The sequence below is a fragment of the Cricetulus griseus genome, chromosome 6 (genome assembly GCF_003668045.3).
Source record: "Cricetulus griseus strain 17A/GY chromosome 6, alternate assembly CriGri-PICRH-1.0, whole genome shotgun sequence".
NCBI lineage: Eukaryota > Metazoa > Chordata > Mammalia > Rodentia > Cricetidae > Cricetulus > Cricetulus griseus.
Window position 1 is genome coordinate 124,622,991 of NC_048599.1, and position 23,074 is coordinate 124,646,064.

Consider the following 23,074-nt stretch of genomic DNA (forward strand, 5'->3'; position numbering starts at 1 on the left):
CTATATGATTCCTATAGTCCCCAGATGTCCCTCTGAACAGAAAGGAAACCAGAAGGTTTCCTCAGCCATCTACTAGGCATGCTGAAGAGGTCCACTGAGGGCACAAACCAAGAAACAGCTCTTTCAGACATCAGACAGGGTCCAACCAATGAGACAACTCCCACTCTCTGCCTGTCTGCAGCCAGCACCCACCATCCTCTCTATGAACCTGCAAATTCTCCTGACAAGTCTGTGGTCCTTGCATGACGGTTAGCTACTGTCCTCAGGCCCAGTATTATCCAGCGGGTCCTATTTAACCTGAAAAGCCCCCTTAAATGCAACATCATGAGAAGCTAATCTTTCCAATTTTATGGAGGATTATGTGTTATTCTCTTTAACAGAAGATAAAGGCAATACCACTGGATGCCAGGCCCAAAATAGGGGGATTAAAATGCTTAAAAAAAAAAAAAAAACTGCTTTAAAATGTGACAGTCTTTCCCTCAGGGAACTAACATCCTTCCTGAATGCCTTTGAAGGATCCTGTGTAGAATTCTGAATATATAGAATTTGTGTCTCTTTTAGGAGACACAAACCCTGAAGAACATTCTTATTTAATTGCATTCCAGGGTCCTGAATTGCTGTTTCCTGCAGTCTATGACTGCAGCTTGCAGCAGCCCCTTTGCTCTGGTCTTCTCTTAGCAGACCTCCTACCTTCCTCCAGTCTTCCAGCACCCATAAAAGAACAGGATCCAGCATAGGTGCTGGGTGACAGGGAAAAGATTCAGTCAACTCCTTCCAGCCGCAGAAGTCACAACAAAGAAGTAACTCGTGACAACTGACAAATAGGTGACAGCATTCGGGGACCTTAGATGAGATCAGTGTGGAATCCAGTTCCGCTCATGTCCCCCAAGGAGTGTGCTCAAGGCAGATGAGTTGAATTTACACTGAAAAGGCCCCAAAGGCTCTGGACAATCTCATTTTACAAAGTGTCCCCACACCAGCACTGGAGGACCAGCACACCCCTTCCTACACCTAGTCACTTTCTTCCAGAGTCTTCCTCTGCAGGGCAGTATCTCTTAATGTCTCCAATTTTTAGCTTCCTGACATTTAGCAAATACTTTGCATTTCTCAATGATAAATGAATCCTAAGCCTTAGCATTCGCTCTTGTAAGCATTCCCTAATAGCTTAGTGATTTAAAATAGTAAAGGATTTTCCTCTCATGTTGCACACACCTTTTAACTTTTTAAAAACCTAAAAATTGATGGATTCCCTCTTGAGAACATGTTGTTCTCTCCTTCTTCCATCCTCTATCCTCCACTTTCAGAAAAAGTGGGGCTGGGAAAGTATGCAATTAAACTTGGCTAGTACCTACCTGCAAAATCAAGGGCCTGTGGGCCCTGAAGAGAGAGACAGATGAGGGGGCAAAGTGGAGAGTGGAGACATGAAGCCCAGTCTTCTGCAATGTACTGCTGGGGGTGTGAGGTGTGGAGACAAGTGGCTAACAGAGCCCATGTTTGGGCAACAGTCTTGATGAGGCAAGTGAGCCTCATGTTTCTTTAATTTGCACAGTCTCCAAACCACTTTGTCTTCAGCAAAATGGGCAAAAGAAAGTCAACACCACGGAAACGAGATCCCCCAGCATCCCAGCCCACACTCAATTCAGTGCCCAGAACATCAGAGCTCTGAAGATTTTAGCCTCATGCCTTTGAAATCTCCTCTTCAATAGGAATGATTCATGAGCTAAACCTATTCTGCAGCAGCCGTCTCACTGCTGTTCCCAGGAGGGATTCATAAATGAGAAAACCTCAGCTTGAAGGATTAAGGATTCATTCTACCCTGCTGCTTGTAAGCTGAATTCTCCAAATTTTCTCAGTGCTGTTTCATGGAATAACTAACCAGTTTTGACTCTCCTCACCTGTCAGGTAGGCCTAGCCTTTGGATAAATTATCCAGCATCAAAGGCCTTTAGGAGTCCCAGGTAAAAAGTAGAAAAGGAGGCAAGAAAGGGTTCCCATTTGGAAGACAGCCTGAAGCCACCAAGCTCTGAAGACAAAGCATAAGAGGGCCAATCCTTCCAGTGCTGGCATAGGCCTGAAGTATACCTTTCAGAAGAAGGTGCACAAGTATACCTACATCCGAAGGTGCACAGCAGTTCACATTAGAAAGTATGTATCAGTTCACATTCACTCTGGTTGTGGGCAAAGTACACTGGGACCTATTGGAGAACCTACCATACACATAGGGTGGTCAGAGCCACCACACTGGTACTGTCTTAACAAATATTTTATGTGGCCTCTTCTCAGTGGCAACTACACATTTGTTAATAAGAAGGCAGACAAAGGCTAGGAACATAGCTCAGTGGCAAAGCATTTGCTTAGGATGCATAAGGCCCTGGTTCGAGCCCAAGCAACAAAAATAAAGAAAAGAAAAAAGACCACAAAGATGAACAAGACAATGAAGATTCCTCCTCTAAGAAAATGCAGTTTCTGCTATCCTAAAATTCATCCAGCTCTACAAAATCTTTATTGTTCAATTAAGAAAATGGAAAAATCAGAATTGTAAAAAAATTAGAATTGTGTGAACTCATCCCATTTTTAAAGACTGTCGGCAATTAAATTTATACATTCATACATACAGACAGACATCGTACAAGTCAGATAAAAGTAAGCCCATAGGCTAAATTTGGTTTTAAAGCCAACCTCTTTTACGTCTCTGACCTACAAGGTTTTGATTTTGGTGTTTTGTTTTTATTATAAAAAGCCTGGCTTCCCCATTTGCCCTCCAAAGGGCAAAAGACTTTTGCTATAGGTCCTGTCAGTTAGGCAATTAGGGTGGACTGCAATCCATAAGGTTCCACACTACTGATGACCTACTGACGACAGTGGGGTGTGTGTGTGTGTGTGTGTGTGTGTGTGTGTGTGTGTGTGTGTGTGTGTGTGTGTGTTTTATGCTGGGAATCTAATCCAGGGCCTCCTGCAAGCTAGGAAAGCTCTTTGCCACTAAGCTATACCCTGACTCCTTTTATTCAAGAAATGTATTGTTTCAATTGGACAGAGAGATCAACAAAGGCTTTTTGAAAACTAAATTCTTGAAATCTTATTACTCACTGCTACTTCATTCATTCATTCATTCATTCATTCATTTCAGGACAGGGTTTCTCTGTGTAACAACCCTGGCTGTCTTGGAACTCACTTTATAGATCAGGCTGGCCTTGAACTCACAGAGATCCACCTGCCTCTGTCTTCCAAGTGCTCAGATTAAAGGCATGAGCCACCACTGTCCAGCTACTTTAAAACTCCCTAACCTAACCATCTCTGCTGTCACAAAGCAACAGCCACTTCAGACACTGACAATGCAAACTTACCTCCATGGTATGGGTTTTTCCTGATGAAGTCTGCCCATATGCAAAGATGGTCCCATTATAACCCTCAAGGACATCTGCAAACATAAAATAGATTCAAATTAATTCATTACTTTGATCCTACACTGGTATTGGTTGCATGAGTCAAAGTTACAGTTTCCAAATGGCCCGAATCTCATTCTTACACAAATGATATGTGCCAACTGCATGTGCTTTTTAAGTATGATTGTGAAATAAGGACAGAAATAAGTCTGTTGTCCCACAAATACCAAGAAGGGGACTCACATTTCTACAGACTGCATGTCTGAAGGGGTAAAGCCATTTTTAGCTACTTGAAGCTTTGGTCTATATTTTGCTCTCTTGAGATCACTGAGGAGGAAAGGCAAGCAGGCTTTTAGTTTCTGGAGATTACAGCAGAATGTCTTGCCTGAAGGTTTGGTCTGGGTCAGCTTAAATCTGGATCCTCCGGGCCATTTCCCATGAAGATCCCACCAGAGGCCCATCAGAACAGATACTACCCTGCAAACTGGGCCCCACAGACAATCCAATCAGCCTGGAAACCAGCAGGCCTGATTTCAACTTAATGCCTGTTTTTTGGGGTTTTTTTGTTTTTCTTTTTTCCCTGCATTGCTAGCAGGGAAGCCTGGGCCCATCAACATCAGGAATTTCTCTTAATTACACAATAAGCATGCTGGGGAAGCCCACGAGCATGGCAGGCTGGCTTCCGTTTCACACAGGGATGAGAGGAGGCGTGCAGGTGGGGGCTGCTTCATGTTGCAGAGCTGAAGATCAACTGTGGGAATTCTTCCCAAGCAGCAGAGGTGATTAAAACATATTCCCTCCTGCCTTCCCCTCATCTATACAGCTGTCACAGAGAGGGAAGCAATGCATAATTAATATCCTTGACCCACCACTCTGCACCAAGGGAGGAACTCTCAATGTGGCTGATGGTGAGGGCAAGGACAGTTGCCCTATACAGAAGATGCTAATGTGGCTCATGGTGAGGGCAAGGAGGAGTGCCCCATACAGAGGATGCTACTTGGGGCCATGTGAGAAAAGGATGCCAGCCAGTCAACTCTTTCAGATTGGGATGGTCTCCTCTCTGAATTTTATAATGCTGGGTTTTTGTTTTGCTTGCTAGGCTTTTTTTTTTTTTTTTAGCATACATATTTTACTAATCTGAGATTATTAGAGTATAACTTAAGATCAGAGAAGAAAGGATTTTCCTTCAGGGAGTTAAAAACTGGAAACAAAAAATAATCAATAAGTTAAAAAAAAATCCTAGCAGCCTTGAAGAGTTTGCATCATTGGGTTAGTTAGCTGAGGCAGTGTTGGAGTGCTCACCTGGGTGGTGATGATGAGGGACAGCTGGGCAAGCCGACCAACCCAGCTACCACCCAGACCCAGAACCAGGACTACTAGGTAACCTACCCCAATTATGAACTGCTGGAGCATGTGAAGGGGCTGGACCTGCTATAGGGTCTCCATCACACAAGGCAACAATAGGATATCCACGAGAAGTCTCAGGGAGGGTGTATCAAGGGTGTAGGAGAAGTCAGAGGCTTTGAACCAGACTCAGTGCAATAAACACTTGCAAGTTAAGCTGAATGGACTAAAGGCTACACTGTGTGAGGGACTCACTGGGCAACACTGCAGCTTCTATGCCAAGATTTTTTTATTTGTTTTTGTTTGTTTGTTTGTTTTGTTTTGGGGGGTGTTTTTTTGGGTTTTACTTCTAAATTTTGTTTTGTGGAGAAGGTTGCAAAGGCAGAAGGCAGAATCGAGGGGATGAGGAGATATGTAAGATCGGGATGCATGGCGAGAAATCCACAAAGAATCAATACAAAGGTTTATTTTTTTTCAAAAAGAGTTGCATCAAGCTGGGGGTGGGAATTCTTACATATATCAGTCTTCTAGAAATGGTTTTTGAGGGTGGTTTCCCTGGTAACAACAGGAAGAAAAAGAAAACACGGAAGAAGTCAGTGTTAGGGGTAGAGGTTTAAGCTTCAGTTTCCATGAAAATGTCAACTCTCAGAGAAAAGAGTCCTCATGGGTGGAGACAGCACCTGGCAGTGTGCCTCCACACCACCACAAAAATGTGCTTTGAGGGACCCAAAGAAAGAGGCTCCATCCTTCAGTTGTGCTTTCAAAAGTCAATAGTCATAACACAAACTACTGCAGACAACTAGAACACCACACACTGTCACTACAGAAAACCTTCCTTTATTAGAAATTAAATACCTCTCCTCAAACTAAAGGAAGAGCCTTTCTTACTTTACCCTCCTGTATATGTAGGCATCCCAATCTAGGCTGGGGCCAACACCCATTCGGCTCTTGACCTAGCTCCTGTCCTTCCCGTGTGTGGCACCCTGCTTTCTGCAGTAACCGTATGCAGTGTCTCTGAGCAACCTGCCACACCCTAAAGGAAACTGACTTCAGAGACTAAATCCAACTCACACCTCTTCCTCTGCCAGAGAGAAGGAAGCTGGCATCTCCATGAGACCTCTGAGCCACTCTTGCCAACACAGCACAAAGTTTTGTCAACTAGACAGTCTCTATTCTTTGTTCTGTGGTTGTGGACTGAGTACTGCTCTTAGGACCCTTTTCCTCCTCCTGGGTTGCCTTGTCCAGCCTTGATATGAAGATTTGCACCTAGACTTATTGTAACTTGTTATGCCATGTTCAATTGATATTCCTAGGAGGCCTGCTCTTTTCTGAAGGAAAATGGAGGAGGAATGGTTCTGGGGGAGAGGGGAAGTGTGTGGGGGGGGTGTGGGGGTGTGTGAGTGAGTGTGTGTGTGTGTGTGTGTGTGTGTGTGTGTGTGTGTGTGTGTATGAGCGTGTGTGTGTGCTGAGGGGACTGGAAGGCATAGAGGGAGGAAAGGCTGCAGTCTGGATTTTTGTATGAAAGAATAAATAAAAGGAAAAAAAGGGGAGCATTTAACTCTTACAACCTGGGACCAGGGAGATACATGTTTTTAAAAAATCATCTTTTGAGGTTCCTATTGTAATAGAGTTGTATTAAGACTCATGACTTCCTTCAATAAAAATGTGACAGTAGCAAAGGTGAAAAAAAATAAAAACAGGAACATGCATGAGTGGTGCTGCCTTATTTGGCGCTAAGTTGCCGAGAGGCATGTGGGACTGCACTCAAGAAAATCCATTCTCTTTATTATGTCAACACCGAGCACAATTTCCTTCTTTTTTGTAATAGAGAACACTTAAATCCACTAAAACAAACTCTGATTGGTCTTTAAAATACCTGAGAATCATCTTGCGGGCTAATACATTTTTGGAGAACATCTCCTCGATCAAAATTGAATGTAGCTGGTGTTGCCCTCTATGGACTCAATTTTGAACTAAAAGATAATTTGAAAAGATAAGGTTAATCTAGGGTTGTCTATTTTCTCAGGTGTGAGAGGACATGTTTGTTTATTTAGTCTATGGTTTACGTTTAGTGGAGGGTAAAGGCAAGAGAAAGCTAGCCCAGAATCTGCTGAGGGAAGATCCAAGGCACTGGCTCTGTACAGAGCCCCATGCCACCTCCTGGGCCATGCTGTAACCCCCAACTGAAAGCTCCACAAAAAGACAGACACTTTTCATTGCAGTTAATCAACAGACAGCTCCTGGACCTGAGAAATACATTTGATTCTTATCAACCAACCAAACAACTCAAGTTGGCCATGGCTGTAGAGTGACCATCCAAGCTCTGTACACCAGTGGTCACAAAACACTTTCATCTCAGTAAATGGCAGACATTTCCTAGGCCTGAGAAAAACATTTGTGTTAGTCTCTGTTGAGTAGAATGGCTATTTCCATACCCTGGTGACACTCTGTCTGAAGTGACACCACTCCCAAGCAAAAGCACACTGCATTTCAGAATGGAAACGCTCCCTACAACTGGCCAGCACAAGGCTGTGGGACCTCAATGGCTATTCTTTCTCCTCTATTGTCCTCCCACACGCACCCCTATCCCTGTCATTTTGGACTGTTGGTTAATAGTCCATATGGCCTGATTGAAAAAGAACAACTCATAAAATACTTGATGACTGTGTTTGTTTAAATGCTCATTGTGGGCCCATAAGAAAGGAAAGGCAAGATAATTCAGAAGTCAGGCAGTCACAAACCAAGTCTCAGACCCACTGGTTCCTCTAGCTTTGGCCAAAGTGCTTCAATCTCTGAGCATCAAATTCCACTTTAATATGGTGGGAATAATAATGTTCATACTTCATAAACTGAAGCTTCTAGATGCAAAACATAAATAGCATAATACAGAGCTAAGCATAGTTCTTTAGGAGTTATATGGAATAACAAAATAGATTTGAGTATATCTTCCTAAGCTTAAAGCTTTTCTGTCTGCCCCCACTGCCTACGGGATAAAGTCCAGAATGTCCAGCAGAGGCTCAGGACTGACTTTTGCAACCTCATTTCCCATCATGTAGTCAACACCTTACGCCACGCCCTCTGAACTACCAAAGCATGCCACACCATTTGTGTCTTTATGCTCTTACAGTTTCCTCTGCTTCCAGCTCCACTAAAATCTATAGTCCTCAGAGCCCAACCTTTCTTTAATTCTCCACATTCACCCAAATCAGCACAAAGTGGCTCTGCTCTGTGCTGTCCTAGCAGTGTGCACACCCATCTTAACCTACAGAATGCCTGCAAAGTGCATGATAATGGTATATGCATTTGCCTCTTCCTGTATACTGAGAACTCCTAGCAGACAGTCTTAGAAGTTTTAGTGACTCCAGTCCCTGGCAGTGCTTATCACACACTAAGCACTTAATATCACTTGTATAAATAAATAATTATATTTTAAAGAAATCAAACTGGAAAATCAGAAACCACCTTCTCCAGCATTTGGATAATCCATATTTAGTTTATTTGGAAGGCAAATGCCCAGAGCAGCTTCTGCTGGCTAGGATACAGTTACCAGGATCAACAATAAGATCCAGTAACCATGGTGTTTAATGCCTAGGCACCCACAGAAGCCTTATTGACTGCAATTATAATCATAAACCTTACAACCTCTTCCCACAGAAATGGAGAGATCCACATGCTCTGTCAGCCAACATTTTGAAAACCACACCAATGATGGGAGTGTGGGAAATGCCAGGGCTCTGCAATTGCTAATAGACCCTCAGAGACATTGAGGGTTTTGGATAGACTAGAAAGTAGAAGTCTCCAGCCCGTGACAGCATCATGAATGAGGACTATGATGGTCTTCAGAATCCCCTGATTCACATCTCAGTCTCTAGAGAAAATGTCCATGGTACCCTGCCCCAGTCCTAGCTTAGGTGGGGCTCTTATGACAGGAGATAACACAGCTATGCTACGTTATGTACTCCGAGAAGGTCTTGCTTGTATATGTACACTTTACATTGATGCTGCAGAAAGGAAAATCACTTCCTTTCACAGCAGCCCTGGAGGTTACTTTGAAAATTTCTGTCAGGTATCAATAGAGCCCAGGAAGATAGAAAGAGCCTGTAAAAGGGAGATGTGAAGAGCTCTTAAGAGGAAGAGTGGGTTAGAAGAAAACACAATATGAAGGGGAGAGGACCCAGGGATTTAAGGTTTTTAATAGGTATGGGGATAGGAAGTGAAGAGAGAGAAGCTGGGCAGGGTGAGCTAAACAAAACTAAGGATGGACAAAGAACCTCCATGGAAACCCAGTACTTTGTAAGTTCATTGAAAAACAAAATTAAACACACACACACACACACACACACACACACACACACACACACACACACAAGTTTGAACACAGATACCCTGCAAGAATGAACCATGATCCCCCTAGAGAACATAAGTTATTAAATGAAATCTCAGTACTAAGCATGGGTTTCTCACTACAAGGTATTTGTCAGGGAGGCCCCCGGAACAACAAAGCTTTGCCATTGTTCTTGGTTATGCAACACAACTAGATGATAAGACTGTATTGCTGAAAACACCAGCACACTGGTTGAACAACATAGAGAAATCAGCTGGAACTGTTCTGGGAGCTTCCTCCCTGCTGGCTAGCTTAATAGTACCAGAAGGTGTTACACAGGCCATTGGGGGAGAAAAGATAGTATTCAATAGTATTCCTGCAGCCAACCCTCCATGCTACAATACCAACTTGCCAGGCAAAACTCACCTGATGGTACAATAGTGACATGAAGGTTATAAGGGCAACCAACTGGTTTTGGCTTAGAGTTGAGACCTGCATCACAGGGAGGAATTTAGGCCTGATACTTTAAAACTGGCTTTTCCCATAGCTCAGGAGGTCACAGGCCCTTAGGAAGAGCATGCTATTGTTGTTTTGCTAAACAGTCATACAGTCAAACTGCCTTATAAATATTTATGCCTATACCCATCGATTATGCTGACCTCAGTCTTGGCTTCTCTCTGCAGTAAGCATAGCTAAAGTAGAGACCTGTAGCTGATCAAAGTGCTGAGAATAAGTGGCTCGGCAAGGAAGTGGTCAGCCTCCAGGGGATATTTAACTCCCACATCCTTCAGAGCTTAGAAAACATCATGGAGTGGCAGGAAGAGTTTGGGAATGACAAGTGAAAGCTGTCTTCAGAACACGACAGGCCATTGCACTCAGAAGCTCACTGCAGTTAGGATGAGTCAACACTCCAACAAGCATCACTAATTGGACTCAGTGTCCAACAGAAAGGGAGTGGGGAGGACATGAGGTTGTGAGGGAAACACATTGGAGGTACATGGGGTGGGTGGGAGGAAGGGATGGGTTAGGGGTTTCTGGAAAACTGGGACTGAGGAGTTGAGGGTTCCATGGGAGAGTGGAGGCGAGGAGTCAGAGGAACAAATAATCAAGATGTATTGTTACATGAGTGAGAAGAAAAAATAAAAGGTAGTCTATTTTTTAAAGGTTTAACAAATGCCCAATCAGGCCTTTGTCACCCTAACAATTTCTTTTCATAGGAGAATAAGGTATTCTTCATTGCTACCAAATGAACATATTCACATTATAGCCATAGTGCCCTGGAGGTGTCTGTTTATCATAGGCTAAGCCCTGTTCTTCTTCTTTGTAGATCACCATCTATGTAGGGTAGCAAGTTACCTAGGGTTAGGCCATGTCTTCACAGAGACTGGTGTCTTTTGGTTTTTGTTTTGTTTTGTTTTTTTTCATTTAGGTATTGGCTGATACATATAAACCACAAAAAGTGTACACATTAATGGTAATGAAATTGTCTATTTCTGACATCTCATACTAAAAAAAAAAAATCTAAACATTGAAAGGAGAATACTACTGAATAAAAACCCAAAGACGATTACTACTGTTTGTTAATCACAGGGTTGATTTTTTTTTTTAATGGAGTGCATCCATTTCTAATTACATTGGCACAGAGGTAGCTGGATGTATTTAAATGGCCTTCATGCTTAGTACAGCATGTGGTAAACACTATTTGCTTCTGATAATGAAATTGGGGGAGGGGGGAAGAACAGGAAATCCTGGCACGTGTGATTAATCTTACTATAATAATAATAAATAAAAAAAAACTACACACAAGCTCAATCACAGGGGGGAGGCGGGCTTGAGTAGGAGCAAGCCAAGGAAGACATACTTCAAAAACAGAGAAAATACTCAGAGAGGCAAAGGGGGAAAAACACAAGAGTGACCACTGCCTGTAGGGCCAAAACTGTTCATTCAAAACAGCTCCAATCCAGGCATATTTTTCCTTGTCAGTCTTCTATAATGATCCAACTGAGAAAATCTTCCAAATGAATTGATGTTTGTAACAAGAATGTGAATAAACACACATCCCAGCAAGGAACATTGCATGCTGACGTTGAGTCTCCCACGCAGGTGTCTGGGGTCAGAATTAATCTAACAGATGTACCAGGGCTGAATTTCATGAATTTCAAATAGGTTAGTCAGCTCAGCTCCTGAAAACAACAGATCCAAAGCAGAAAAAAAAAATGCTTCTGTCTTTCAAATCCATGGCTGCCTACATGGGTTATCAAGACCTTTGAGCATGTTCACGGCCATGGCATTCCAATCGGAAGGTGAGGATTTGATGATGAAAAGCAAGGAAGCAGGAGATGCCCCTCAGCTCTGTCCAGATGGCAGGCCCTGCCTCAGCATGCTTCAACCTGTTCCTGCTTTGAAAGGGCAAGGGAGAGCAATGTGCAAATTGCTTCATCGCCCTGCTGTTATTTTGACACAGATCCTCCAGGGCCAAGGCCAGCCCCAGCAAAAAGAACTCATCTCTGAGACACACAGGCAAGCTCGAGGCTACCTGTTTGGAGAAACAAATGTTGGGCTGTGATGGGATGCATGAAAGTGGGTTAGATGAAATTGAAAATTAAGGGATGTTGCACGGCACAAATAGCTCCACAGCCACCTCAATAATAGGGCTTCATGACCCTGTAGAATATCCTTGGATGGCAAGAGCAATCTCTAACCTGAGAGACTCCATTCTCATAGTCTTAGGTAAAAGAAAGCAGCCAACAATGTATAACTAAAGCACGGAGCAATGTATTTCCTCCTTCAAAAGAGAGAGGAGCACTCGACCTGAAGTTTCTTTAGACCAAGACAGAAACACTGCTACCACAGCTTACATTGCCTTTCCAGCTTGTATAGCAGAATAACACCACCAAAGAGGTGGCAAAGGAAACAAAGAAAACAAACACAGAGGCCGAATAACATGAAGGACATCTCAGCAAGTCAAGGCCAGTGCCAAGGCAGCAATTTAGTGTTTCCAATTAACGGGCCTCTGCTTACAGTCGAGGCACACTGATTGCCAGGCAGTAAATGTCACTTTATGTTTTCATTAGTGAAAGCCCAGGAGGAAATAAAGTGCCACTTACCTTTGACAATCTGCTTCGCACAGGCATTGTAGACCTGCTCTTGGGTTGTGTTGGGCGGCAGCACTCTGTCAAATACATATGGCTTCCCTTGCTGAAAGCAGATGAAAGAAAGGGGTGGAGAAAACACATTAGGGGTTTAGGTCTAAAAAGCACTAATATTGGTAGTAGTTAGGCCACAGGCAACTAAATCACAACCCACTCTGCAAGGGAGTCCTCTCCCTCACCATGGAACCTTTACGGCATGAGCCATATGCATGCTGTATGTGTGAATGTCAAGGGCTTGAAAGCACAAATTCCTAAATCTGAGACAACTTTCCCGAGTTTGTGAATTTTTCCATTAAGTGGAACTGATAGCAGGTATGCAAGAATATAGACACAGGAAAACACAGAGCGCCCAGGTATGAAGTAAGGTGACACAGATGACAGAGCTGGCAAGGAAGGGTTGGCCACAGATGTTTCAACTCAGAGGCTCATGAAAAGTTCAGAAAGATTCCTGTCAGAAAAATGATAGGGAAGAACATTCTAGACATGGGATGAACAGAATGCCAGGAACAAGAGGATGTCACAAACTAGCAAGAAAATCAGAGGCCGGTTCATGTAGAGAGACAGCCCAGCTGTTATTGTCCCACACAATTCAGTTTCCTTGCCATGCAGAAGCAATGCCTAAACTGAAACCTCCGAAACAAAGGAGTCTTTCTATGCAAGAAAACAAGAAATTCAGGGGAGGGGGATTGTTTAGGGGTTTGGTTGGCAACCGCCTATGTAAAATTCAAAGAAACCTCCATCCCTGGGGAGGGAGAGCAGGAGCTCTCCCACACTACCAAGTAGACCCTTCTGCCTGGCCATCACTGTTCAATATGGACCAACAGGAATCTCAGCATCAGGTACAACACTGAACACTGGGGGAAAGTGGTTAAGACACTGATCCAAACTGCAGTTCCCTCTGCCAGCAGTGCCCAGGTAAACAGAAACTCTCCTCTCACAGCCTGATCCACAAACCACAAAGAGGAAGACAGAGGAAAGAGAGCAGAGAGGAGGGCTAAAAAACATACCTCCTACGAGTCAAGGGCAGACTGGCTCCTTGAGGAGACAGCTGTTCTTCAGAGCTCAAAGAACAAGGCCTGTTACATCCTATAACCCTCACACCAGTGAGCACAAGGCATCAGAAAGACTTGATGGCTACTCATTCATCACCATGGGTCCGGGCAACCGGAGGTGAAATCCTATGCTCAATGCCTTATGTTTGAGCTTTAGTCTCTGAAAACAGAATTGAACCAGCCAGGTAAACAAGCTACTAGTAAATTGATCTTAGAAGAATGGAGAAATTTTAGACAATATAAGAAAGAGGAGAGGGAAGAGGTTTGCTTTATACACAAGGCAGAACTATAGTCATTCTTATAAAAAAATATACAGAAAGGGATAGTTTCTTATGTTTTATTCACAACTGTGTACTCTTTGGTTAATAAACCAGATGTTTGATGGGATAACCAAGAAATATTCTTTACCTAAATCCTCGGCTAACTTTCTCATTAGTTTTATCCATTTTCAAACTCAACCAAATATCAGGGGCTGGAGAGATTCAGCTTGGTTAGGAGTGAGTATTGCTCTTAAAGGGCACCCAAGTTCAGTTCCCAGCACCCATGTCAGGCACTTACAACTGCCTGAAACTCCAGCTCCCTGGGATCCAAGATGCTCTTCTGGCCTCCTTGGGCATCAGTACTTGCGTGCACACATCCACACATGCATATACCTTAAGAACAATTTAAAATGTTAAAAAAAAAACTTTTTAAAAATTTGACAAGTACCAAGAGAGCACCAAGTAAAAGTAAACATTTACAGAGGGCTCAGGGCATATCTGAGTGGGGGAGCTCTTGCCTAGCATTTATGAGGCCCTGGGGTTCAACCTGTGCACTAAAAAACAATGGGAGGGAACATTTACAGAATTTGCCTAAGTTGTCCACTGAACCCTCTAGAAACCTAAAACAATTTTACTATTGCTCCAAATTTAGAGAGAACAGCAGTGTAGACTAATGGGGGCTGTTCTTCTGTATATATGTTTCTCTTATTGGTTGATGAATAAAACAATGATTGCCCAGTAGCCAGGCAGGAAGTATAGGCGGGGCAACTAGATGAGGAGAATGCTGAAGAGAAGCCAAGAGAGAGGGGGGGGAGAGGGAGAGGGAGAGGGAGAGAGAGAGGGAGAGGGAGAGAGGGAGAGAGAGAGGGAGGGAGAGGGAGAGAGAGAACTGGAGGAGTAACATGCCAAATTCAAATTACAGGTAAACCATGGCCTCATGGCAATACATAGTTTAATAGAAATGGGTTAATAATTAAAAGAGAGCTAGCCAGTAAGAAGCCTGAGTCATTGGCCAACAGTTTAATAATTAGTGTGTGTCTGTGTGCTTATTTGAGGCTAATTGGCTGAGGAACCAAGTGGAAAAGAAACCCCAACTATAGTAGACTGTGCTGTCCACAGCACATCCTGCCTTCAGTGCAGCAGGGAAAAGGACTTAGTGAATGATGATGTACAGTACAGAATGATAGCATGGCCAGCTTGCCATCAAATGTAAATGCTTTCTGTCATGCCATATATTTTCCTTTAACAGAGGAACAAAACAAGAATTCACCACTCCCTTTGGAAAATGGTATCAATGACCAATTACCAATTGACAAACATGACACTTCTAAATGACATCAAAAAAGCAACCGCCTTCAAGATTTTATGGCTGGTTGACACTAAGATGAAACTCTGCAAACAGTTTGTTCCAGGATCTGTCTCATCAGAACTAGCACATTAGTTTAAAATGTAAGCATTCCGTGTCCTTCATGCACTTGACTACTATACAAGTTTCTGGTTTATTTTTAGTGAACCTTGAAGAATTAAGAAAGAGAGAGATTAGTATCATTGTTGAATGTTGTCAGAGAATTGACTTGTACCAGTTGTATATACGTTTGCCCTCTCCTCTCCTCCCTTCCACATTTTAATAGAAAGAATATGTCATGAATTCTGACCAAAACAGGAACAAAGACCCTTCTGCAGAATCCCCAAAGAGACAAGATTGTAATGTTTCTAATGCTGCAATGGCTGAGGATTCTGGACAGGCAACAGACCTGCCTGCTCTCATGTTTGCAGCTACAGAACAAAATTCAAGTAACACTGCTGTGTAGCTACTAGACACTGGTATTTGGGCCTTGGTGGGACCACTATCTGCCAGCCTCTGAAGATACTTTTCCTTCCAGGTTCCTCCCAGCACCTGGGTTCTCCAGCCTCTCTGAGTACCCATGCCAGTGTCCTCTGCTAGCATCTCTTTCTGATGCATATGTATCCTGAAATGGTGAAGTCCTGGCCTAGATCCAAGTCTCTTTGTTGTGCTCTTGACTTTTAGGAAATTTAAATAACTAAGCCTTCAACTCTCATCTCACACTCAGGCTCATATGCCTACTAGAGAGCTCCACCTCTGTGGGTGACCGTTAGCTACCCAAACTTAGCCAAAAGCAAACCATCACTCTCTCCATATCTGAGCATCCCAGCCATCACCTAGATACTCACACTCAACACCTAAGACTCAGTGTGTACCAGAGACTTCCACCTGGGACACATCCCAACAGTTACCATTTCTTAGTGCCTACACCATGCAATTTTAGCCATCAATCTCTTGCACAGAGCAGCCAAGCCCCCTAGCCAGTCACCCTGCTGCTCTTCCTCCATAATAATCCATTTCCATCACTGGGCAGGGTAAGTATCCCAAAACTAAGATGGCATCACTTCCCCACTTGTGAATCCTGTTACACACACAATAGACATCACTGCAAGCTGCATGCACTTCTCTCTCACTGCAGTGTGGCCCAGTGGCATCTCCTGCACCCTGTTCATTTCCTGCCCAGTGTCTTTGCTATTAACCTTCCTTCCCCTTGGAATTCTCTTAGTTCAAATCTGCATTTGGCTACCCTCTTATGAACTGCTGTCTTAATTTGCTTTTATGTCATTGTAATAAAACACTATGATGAAAAGCAACTTGGGCAGGAAATGATTTATTACATCATATAGGTTAGAGTTCATCATCAAGGGGAGCTAGGGCAGGCACGCAAGCAGTAACCTGAAGGCAAGAACTGAAGCAGAGGCCATGCATGAACACCGCTCACAGTGAGCTTGCTCCCTGTGGCTTGCTGGGGATTAAAGGTGTGCGCCACCAACACCTGGCTGAATTTGCTTTCTTATACAACCCAGGACCACATGCCTGGGAGAAGTACTGTTCAAAGTGGATTGGACCCTGCCACATCGATCATCAATCAAGAAAATGCTCCCAAAGATATGCCCACAAGCCAATCTGATGGAAGCATATTCTGAGTTGAGGTTCCTACATCTCAGGTCACTCTAGTTTGTGTTAAATTGACAAAAACCAGTCAGCACATTCTTTGTATCTCATACTCTTCATCCTTCAGGGCTTCCACGATTCTAACTAAAGCAACCCCATCCCATGCTGACATTACTATTCCCTGAAGTTTTGGGTTGTTTCAGGGCAATGAGTAAATGACCTATTCTAACCAATGAAATGGACCATTGCAATGAAAGCATTTATCCAGCTGGACTGGAAGCTCCAAATCCTAAGCAGGTAGGCAAACCCACTGAACTTCATGACAGGAATCTGGATGACACACTCTGCACTCATCACTACTGACAATGAAGCTTGCCAGCGTTGTCATGAAGCCTCTATGCACAGCAGTGCAATTGCACGGGAGCAGAATACTAAAATTAATGACCTACCAGGATCACATGCAAAAAAATAATAGCAGATGGTCCTTACACTTCTCTAGTTAAAATTAAAAACAAAAATCATGCCACCAGAATTCCTATCAAGTTGTTGAGAGCAAAATGTCTGTGAACCATATGGCCTGCCTATTAATACATCTGACCCGTCACCCAAAAACTGTTCCACTGCCTGCAAGGAACTCAACAGAGAAAGACAAAGGGAAGCAGAAGATCCAGGAATACTCAGAGGCTGTACCAAGAGGGACACTGCAGAACACAAAATTAATTATTCTTACCGAGTATTAATAAGTAACCCAAGAACAATCTTAAAGACTGACCAAGAGTTATGATCATAATTTGAATGTTTTTGTCTCTTTCCTATCTTCACTAAGAGAGACAGAAAGAGGATAAAAACTAAAAGAAAGGCGGGTGGTGGTTCATGCCTTTAATCCAAGCACTCCAGAGGCAGAGGCAGGCGGGTCTCTGTGAGTTCAAAGCCACCCTGCCAGGACAAGCTCCAAAGCTACAAAGAGAAAAGCTGTGGAAAAACAAAAACAAAAACAAAACAAACAGAACACCCTAAAAGAAAGACCACCATTTCCACTGGTGAGTCCCAACTCCTGAGAGCAATCATTAGCCATAGCTGTTAAGATGGTTTCATTCCTGAAAATGCAGGGAGAGCGAGCAGGAGAGGATGAACTCTTACAGCCTCAGCTGATCATGCTTCACGCTGAATGCCCAGACAATGGTCCCCACCCAGTTGTGCTCCATCTTACTCCTCACAGTAACTTTATGAGATGTTACCATTCCCATGTCACAAAGTGGCCAGCCAGTCACATTTTCAGCTCTATGCATTGCAGAAATACTTTTGAGGCTCTGATTTTGTGTTCATCCTTTATACCAATGGTTCTCAACCTGTTTAGTCCCCAGTGGAGTCTAAATCATTTCAGAATACACACAATTAATTAGGGCAAGGAACAAAGAGGCAGTGCTGTACTAGTTGTGATCCAGCCAACTATGAACGGCAGCCTTTCGATCTGCTTACAGTGACTGTGTCCATGTCCATGAGCCTGCACACGGCTCAGCCAGCAATGTCCTTTAGAAGAAGCAAGCAGTATCAACTTTAAGCCCACCTCCCTGGAGCACTGTTACTGTCCTCCAGAACAAGACAGAACCTGTCTAAGGCAGCTCTCCTCGAGTTGGAAGTGAATGTCCACCCCCAGAGCACTTTCTTCTATTGGAAACAAATAACAGGACAGGTGTACTTGCTTCTAAAAGCTGGATGAATGTGTTTTTAATTGAAGGACTCTAAAGATACCCAAGGTCAGGATATCAGTAAAGCATCATATTAGCCTGCACAAGGAGAAACTAAACAAGAAAAAAACACATACTGTGAAGGGCTTTCATAACAATCTAAAAGAATGCTTCCAAAACATTAGCTAAAAAGCCCAAGTCCTTGGGCTAGTGTTGATGCTCACTTTTTATCAGCAGAAGTACATTCACTAGAAGTTTGAGGGCTGGCTGCTACAATATAACTGACATGCAACAAACTTTACCCCTTTGTGCACTTCATTGCAGTGAGCCTTGCTATCACTCTCAGTTGAACCCTTTATTGCATTAGCAGTCGGTCTCCCTTCTCCCACTCTCCCTGTTCTAGGCAACTACTAATCTGCCACCAGACTTCACAGAACTGCCTACTTTAGGAATTCGGTGCAAAGGGAGTCATAGTGTGTGGTCTTCTGATCAGCTTCCTCCACCTTGTATGTTTCAAGCTCCATTCACAATGCATCATGGCTTCATTTCAAGACCAAATAACATTCCACTGATTGGATATACTGTATTTTAGGTGCAGTTCATTAACTGGTGGGACAATTGTGTTGTCTGTACTTTGGAGCTATTATGAATATTCACATGCAAGGTTTTATGTGGATCTATGTTCCCTCTGGGAGTGTATCTAGTTAGTAGACTTGCTGGGCCATGAAACATCTCTACATTTAAGTTTAACTTTGAGGAACTGGCACATGATTTCCCAAAGTGACTGAGTCGTTGATTATCCCCACCAGCAGTGTATATGGGTTCCAATGTTGCTATACCCTTGTCAGCACTTGCTGTTGTCTTCTTTACTATGATTATCCTGCAAAGGGGAGTCAACAGAGGCCAAAATTCAGGCTTCCTGTGAGGATCAAATATAACCATGGAAATCAAGGATCTATCACACAGTGCCAGGTATTCTAGAAGATTCGAGAGATGGGATCAATGTTATCCTCTAATGCAAGGTTTGAGGTCTGATGATCAATGTATACCAATAGCTTGAATTGCACCAAACTTCCCAAGCTGTGAGTCTTCAAAGGGAGAGATGCAGAAAAGTGAGCCATTCAATCAACCTGTTCAGAACTTGGTACCCTGTTGCCCTCACAATCCCAAATGAAATACACCATCAAATCTTGGTCTACTCCAAGCCCCCAAGTCAGTGACTCCAGAGCTGAGCTCCAAAGAATGAGGGGGACATATCCAAAACAGTGGCTCCCTCCACCCCCAGAACAATTCTGTGCACAGAGCCCATGCAGGAACAGTAAAGAACTCAGTGTGATTCAGGCACTCATGGGCTCAGTAACTTTACTACTGTTGCTTTAGGGCCTTCCAGAAACATGAGTGGAACACCCACTGCCAATGTGATGCAGAGTTCACCTCCCAGTCTTTGCAGACTGGCCTGCCCTTCCACTGTCATCTCCTGCATACCTTGTCTATCTGTGCTGGCTGCTGGAGCCCTCTGACCACCTACAACTAACAGGCCAGAAGGCCTGTCTGGGGCTCCAACCCAGCAGTGTTAGTCAATGGCAGATAAAATTTAGGGGTCAATACTTTAGCTGTCTGGACTAGAAGTGGTATAAAGCAGTCACTGGGCAGGTATTCCAACTGGACTCCAGAGTTCCATTTGATCATGGCAGCAACTCCAGAGAAGCCACACCTGGGCCTTGTCATAGCCTTCTCACGGCCCACCAGCCTCTAACTGCCTTATAAGGAAACTCTAAAACCAGCTGTCTTCTCCATTCCAGCTGCAGGCTCTCACTTCCACTTTCCTGCCTGCATGGGGATGGTCCTGTGACTGGGGCTAGAAACACTAAGCCACAGAGCAGTCAGACCGCTGCCACACTGGCTCTATGCCCTTTGTAAGGTGGCTGGTGCCCATGCTGGCTGAAGACAAGGCTGCTCCCAGGAAAGTCAATAATGAAGCAGACGTCCACAAAGCAGTGCCTGGCTCCCAGTAGAGTTGCCAAGGCAATGCCAACCACTTCACAGATAGAGAACGAACAAAAGAAACACACAAGAATGAATCTTGTTAAGGCTTCTCCTTGCAGGAAATCAGGCTGCAATTCTCTCCATTCTGCCAAAACCCCCGCTATGTGGACACACAGGCACTGTCAAGATGGCAGACAGCTATAAAAAAAAATATTCTGCAAGGCACACTGCCAGAGAGATAATAAAGAAATTCAGAATTGTCGCCTGGCTAACAGGAGACTGGAAACAGAAAGTATGACTTCTTTTGGGGAGAATAATGGTGATTGTTTTCAAAACACGGTGATTTTTCACTTCCAATAAAAGCAAAATGCACTCCTTCCTCTCCCACCCTAAGTGGGAGCTCTAACTGCCAGAGAGCAGAGAAGAGCAGAGAAGGTTGGGATGGCTGTCCCTTCCCAGAAGCTTGCTCCTCTCATTCTAGTGACCTCAGACATTCACCTGTGTAACATGATGAATCGCCTTGGCTCTAACATGCCGTGATAGTAACAGGACACAGAAGCCTACAATTTTCTCACAAGTGGTTTCTGTCTCAAACACATCCAGCCCCAGAGAAGGTAAACTTTAAGTTCCAAGAGTTCACTGTTCACTAAAGTATATATTCTCAGGGAAAGGAATAAAACCTCTGCTATGGTTATCTCAATAGATTTGGTGCCATGTCGAGGTGTGAGCAAAAAATGAAATTTTCCTCAGAGAAGAGACAGGAAAAAAAATTCACTGAAGGTAAAATGGAGAAATTATTTTTGCCAGATTCACAATAACAGGGACAATGTGTGCCTCCTTTGGGGGCAGCAACATGTACTCAGGTCAAACCTTACTCAGGTAGGCTGAGGCCTGTGGTGGCGACAACACCAAAGCCACATGAGAACTTATGTGACGTTGATATGGGAGCTTCTGCCATCACTTGACTGGCTCAGTGAATCACTGTGGAGAAACAGCTCACATAACTGTAATTACCTGACACACTGGATGACAACTTCAATTTCATGGCATGTTCAGGTGCCCTATTTCCATTTGTTCCTCAGAGGTGTGGGGTGAAAGCATTAGCCTCCATTTCTGAGAAAGAAGAATGACTTCCCTGGACATTTGGAAAGCAGCAACGTGAGCTTCGGCACACACCAGAATTCTGGCTCCCTGCCAAACATGCCACCCATAAGACCATACTGCATCTTTTATTGTTCCTCCAAGAACACTGTTATTCCTCAACTACAGATTTTCTAAGAACTTCACACATGTGGCCAAATCTATGACCTTAGACAACATATCCATATTTTTATGGGCCTCCTCCTCTATAGAAAATGAGAGGTGGAATCCCTCTGGCTCTAATATGCTATAATAACAGAACATGTCATGTCCAGAACATGACACAGCACAACTCACATTTTGATAGCTGCTCTTCCTTATTAAGATAACTTCTGTAAACTTCAGGAGAAAAAGTCTCCCATGAAGAAGACATGATGACACTGACTAAAACCAGCTGAAATCAGTAGGCTCGGGAAGCTATGTCTTGATGGCTAAGGCCAAACACACACACAGCGAGGGGGGGGGATACGAAGATGCTCAAAAGGGAAAGCTGATGGGTGCAAACTGGATACCGGATTCTGTAGCCAACCACATTTAGGATGGAGGGCTGAATGTGGGCATCATGAAGCTCAGACATTATAATCCAGGGAGATGCCACCCTCAGGAAATAATAGGACATTTGGTCCTTAATGCCACATGGGGGGCAATCAACAGATAAAGCAGGTAAAGTCCCCCACCCTGCAAAAATCTCTATTAAGGAGAATTTCTGTCACTGAATTCAGCCACTATTTTCGAGTCAAAAAAGTCTGAGTGCTGTCAAGCGTAGGAAGATCATCAGCTCTGTATCCTTTAAATGATCTTACTTTTCACTTGGCTACAGAGGAACCTCATTTCTCAGTGTTTAAGGTATTAGAAGGGCGAAATGGCCACACACACAAGAGAAGGCGAAATTCAAGTCCTCCCAACACTCCTTTCTAACTCATCTGCCTCCTTGCTGAACCCAGACTGCATTCCCTGAACCCACTAGTGGATTAGGCAACAAAGTGTCACCAAAATCAGCTCTCCAGTGTTCTGCCAGGAGCAGCAACTCACTTCTCAGATTCATTTATTAACAGAACTAAGAAAAACCAACTGTTCACTCCTGAGCCCCAGCCAGCCTGTTGAAACTGCTGTCTCTACGGCTGCAAGGGCCAGCTCAGTGTCCTACCTCTGATCTCCTTACCTCTGTCACCTGTTCTCCTCCCTACCTATCCAAGTTCCATCATGCCGTTATGCTCTCTCTCATTCTGAAACCTCTCTTTTGTGCTCTCTGCCCTGGCGGTGCTCTAAGTATACCTCTAGCCTCAGCCACAGCCTCATAGAGAAGAAGCAAAACCACCTCCAATTCCGGGTTCCAGACCTCTGTTATTAATTGTCTGACAAAAATAAATCCAACTGAATGCCCCAACTTCCCTAAACACAGCATGCAGCTGACCGCTGTAACTTTGGGTTCTCTAGTTACACAATCAGCCAACCGTGGATTTGAAATATTTTTAATTGTCTCTTGCTATTTAATTCTCCTTGCCATTACTATCTGCAGCTGCAGGCTGGAAACTCACGTTTCTCCTTGTCCTCTGCCTCCCCCTCTTTCTATCCCTATTCCTACTCATCAAGGCTGACAAACTTAAGGCCACCTTCTCCATGTCAGGATCAGAGTGGTCCTTCATGCCTCTGGTCTCTCTTGTCTTACAACTCAACTATTCTTACCACTTTTTGCCAAAATTCCTGCAAGAGCCTTCTAAGTGGTCATCGAGTCTCTCTACCCTTCAATACATCCCTACGTCCTTTTCCAAATACATCTGCATTAA

At 43.8% G+C, this 23,074-nt stretch overlaps 1 protein-coding gene across 2 annotated transcripts in view; it reads right to left on the bottom strand.

Moving 5' to 3' along the window:
* Kif5c (kinesin family member 5C) overlaps positions 1 to 23,074 on the bottom strand; it is a 134,364-nt gene that overhangs the window by 76,295 nt on the left and 34,995 nt on the right. For both annotated transcript variants that reach the window (XM_035446810.1, XM_035446811.1), the window contains exons 2-3: positions 12,158 to 12,248; positions 3,344 to 3,417 (exon numbers count right to left, since the gene is read on the bottom strand). In XM_035446810.1, the coding sequence (XP_035302701.1) occupies positions 3,344 to 3,417; positions 12,158 to 12,248 (165 nt within the window). The remainder of the gene's footprint in view (positions 1 to 3,343; positions 3,418 to 12,157; positions 12,249 to 23,074) is intronic.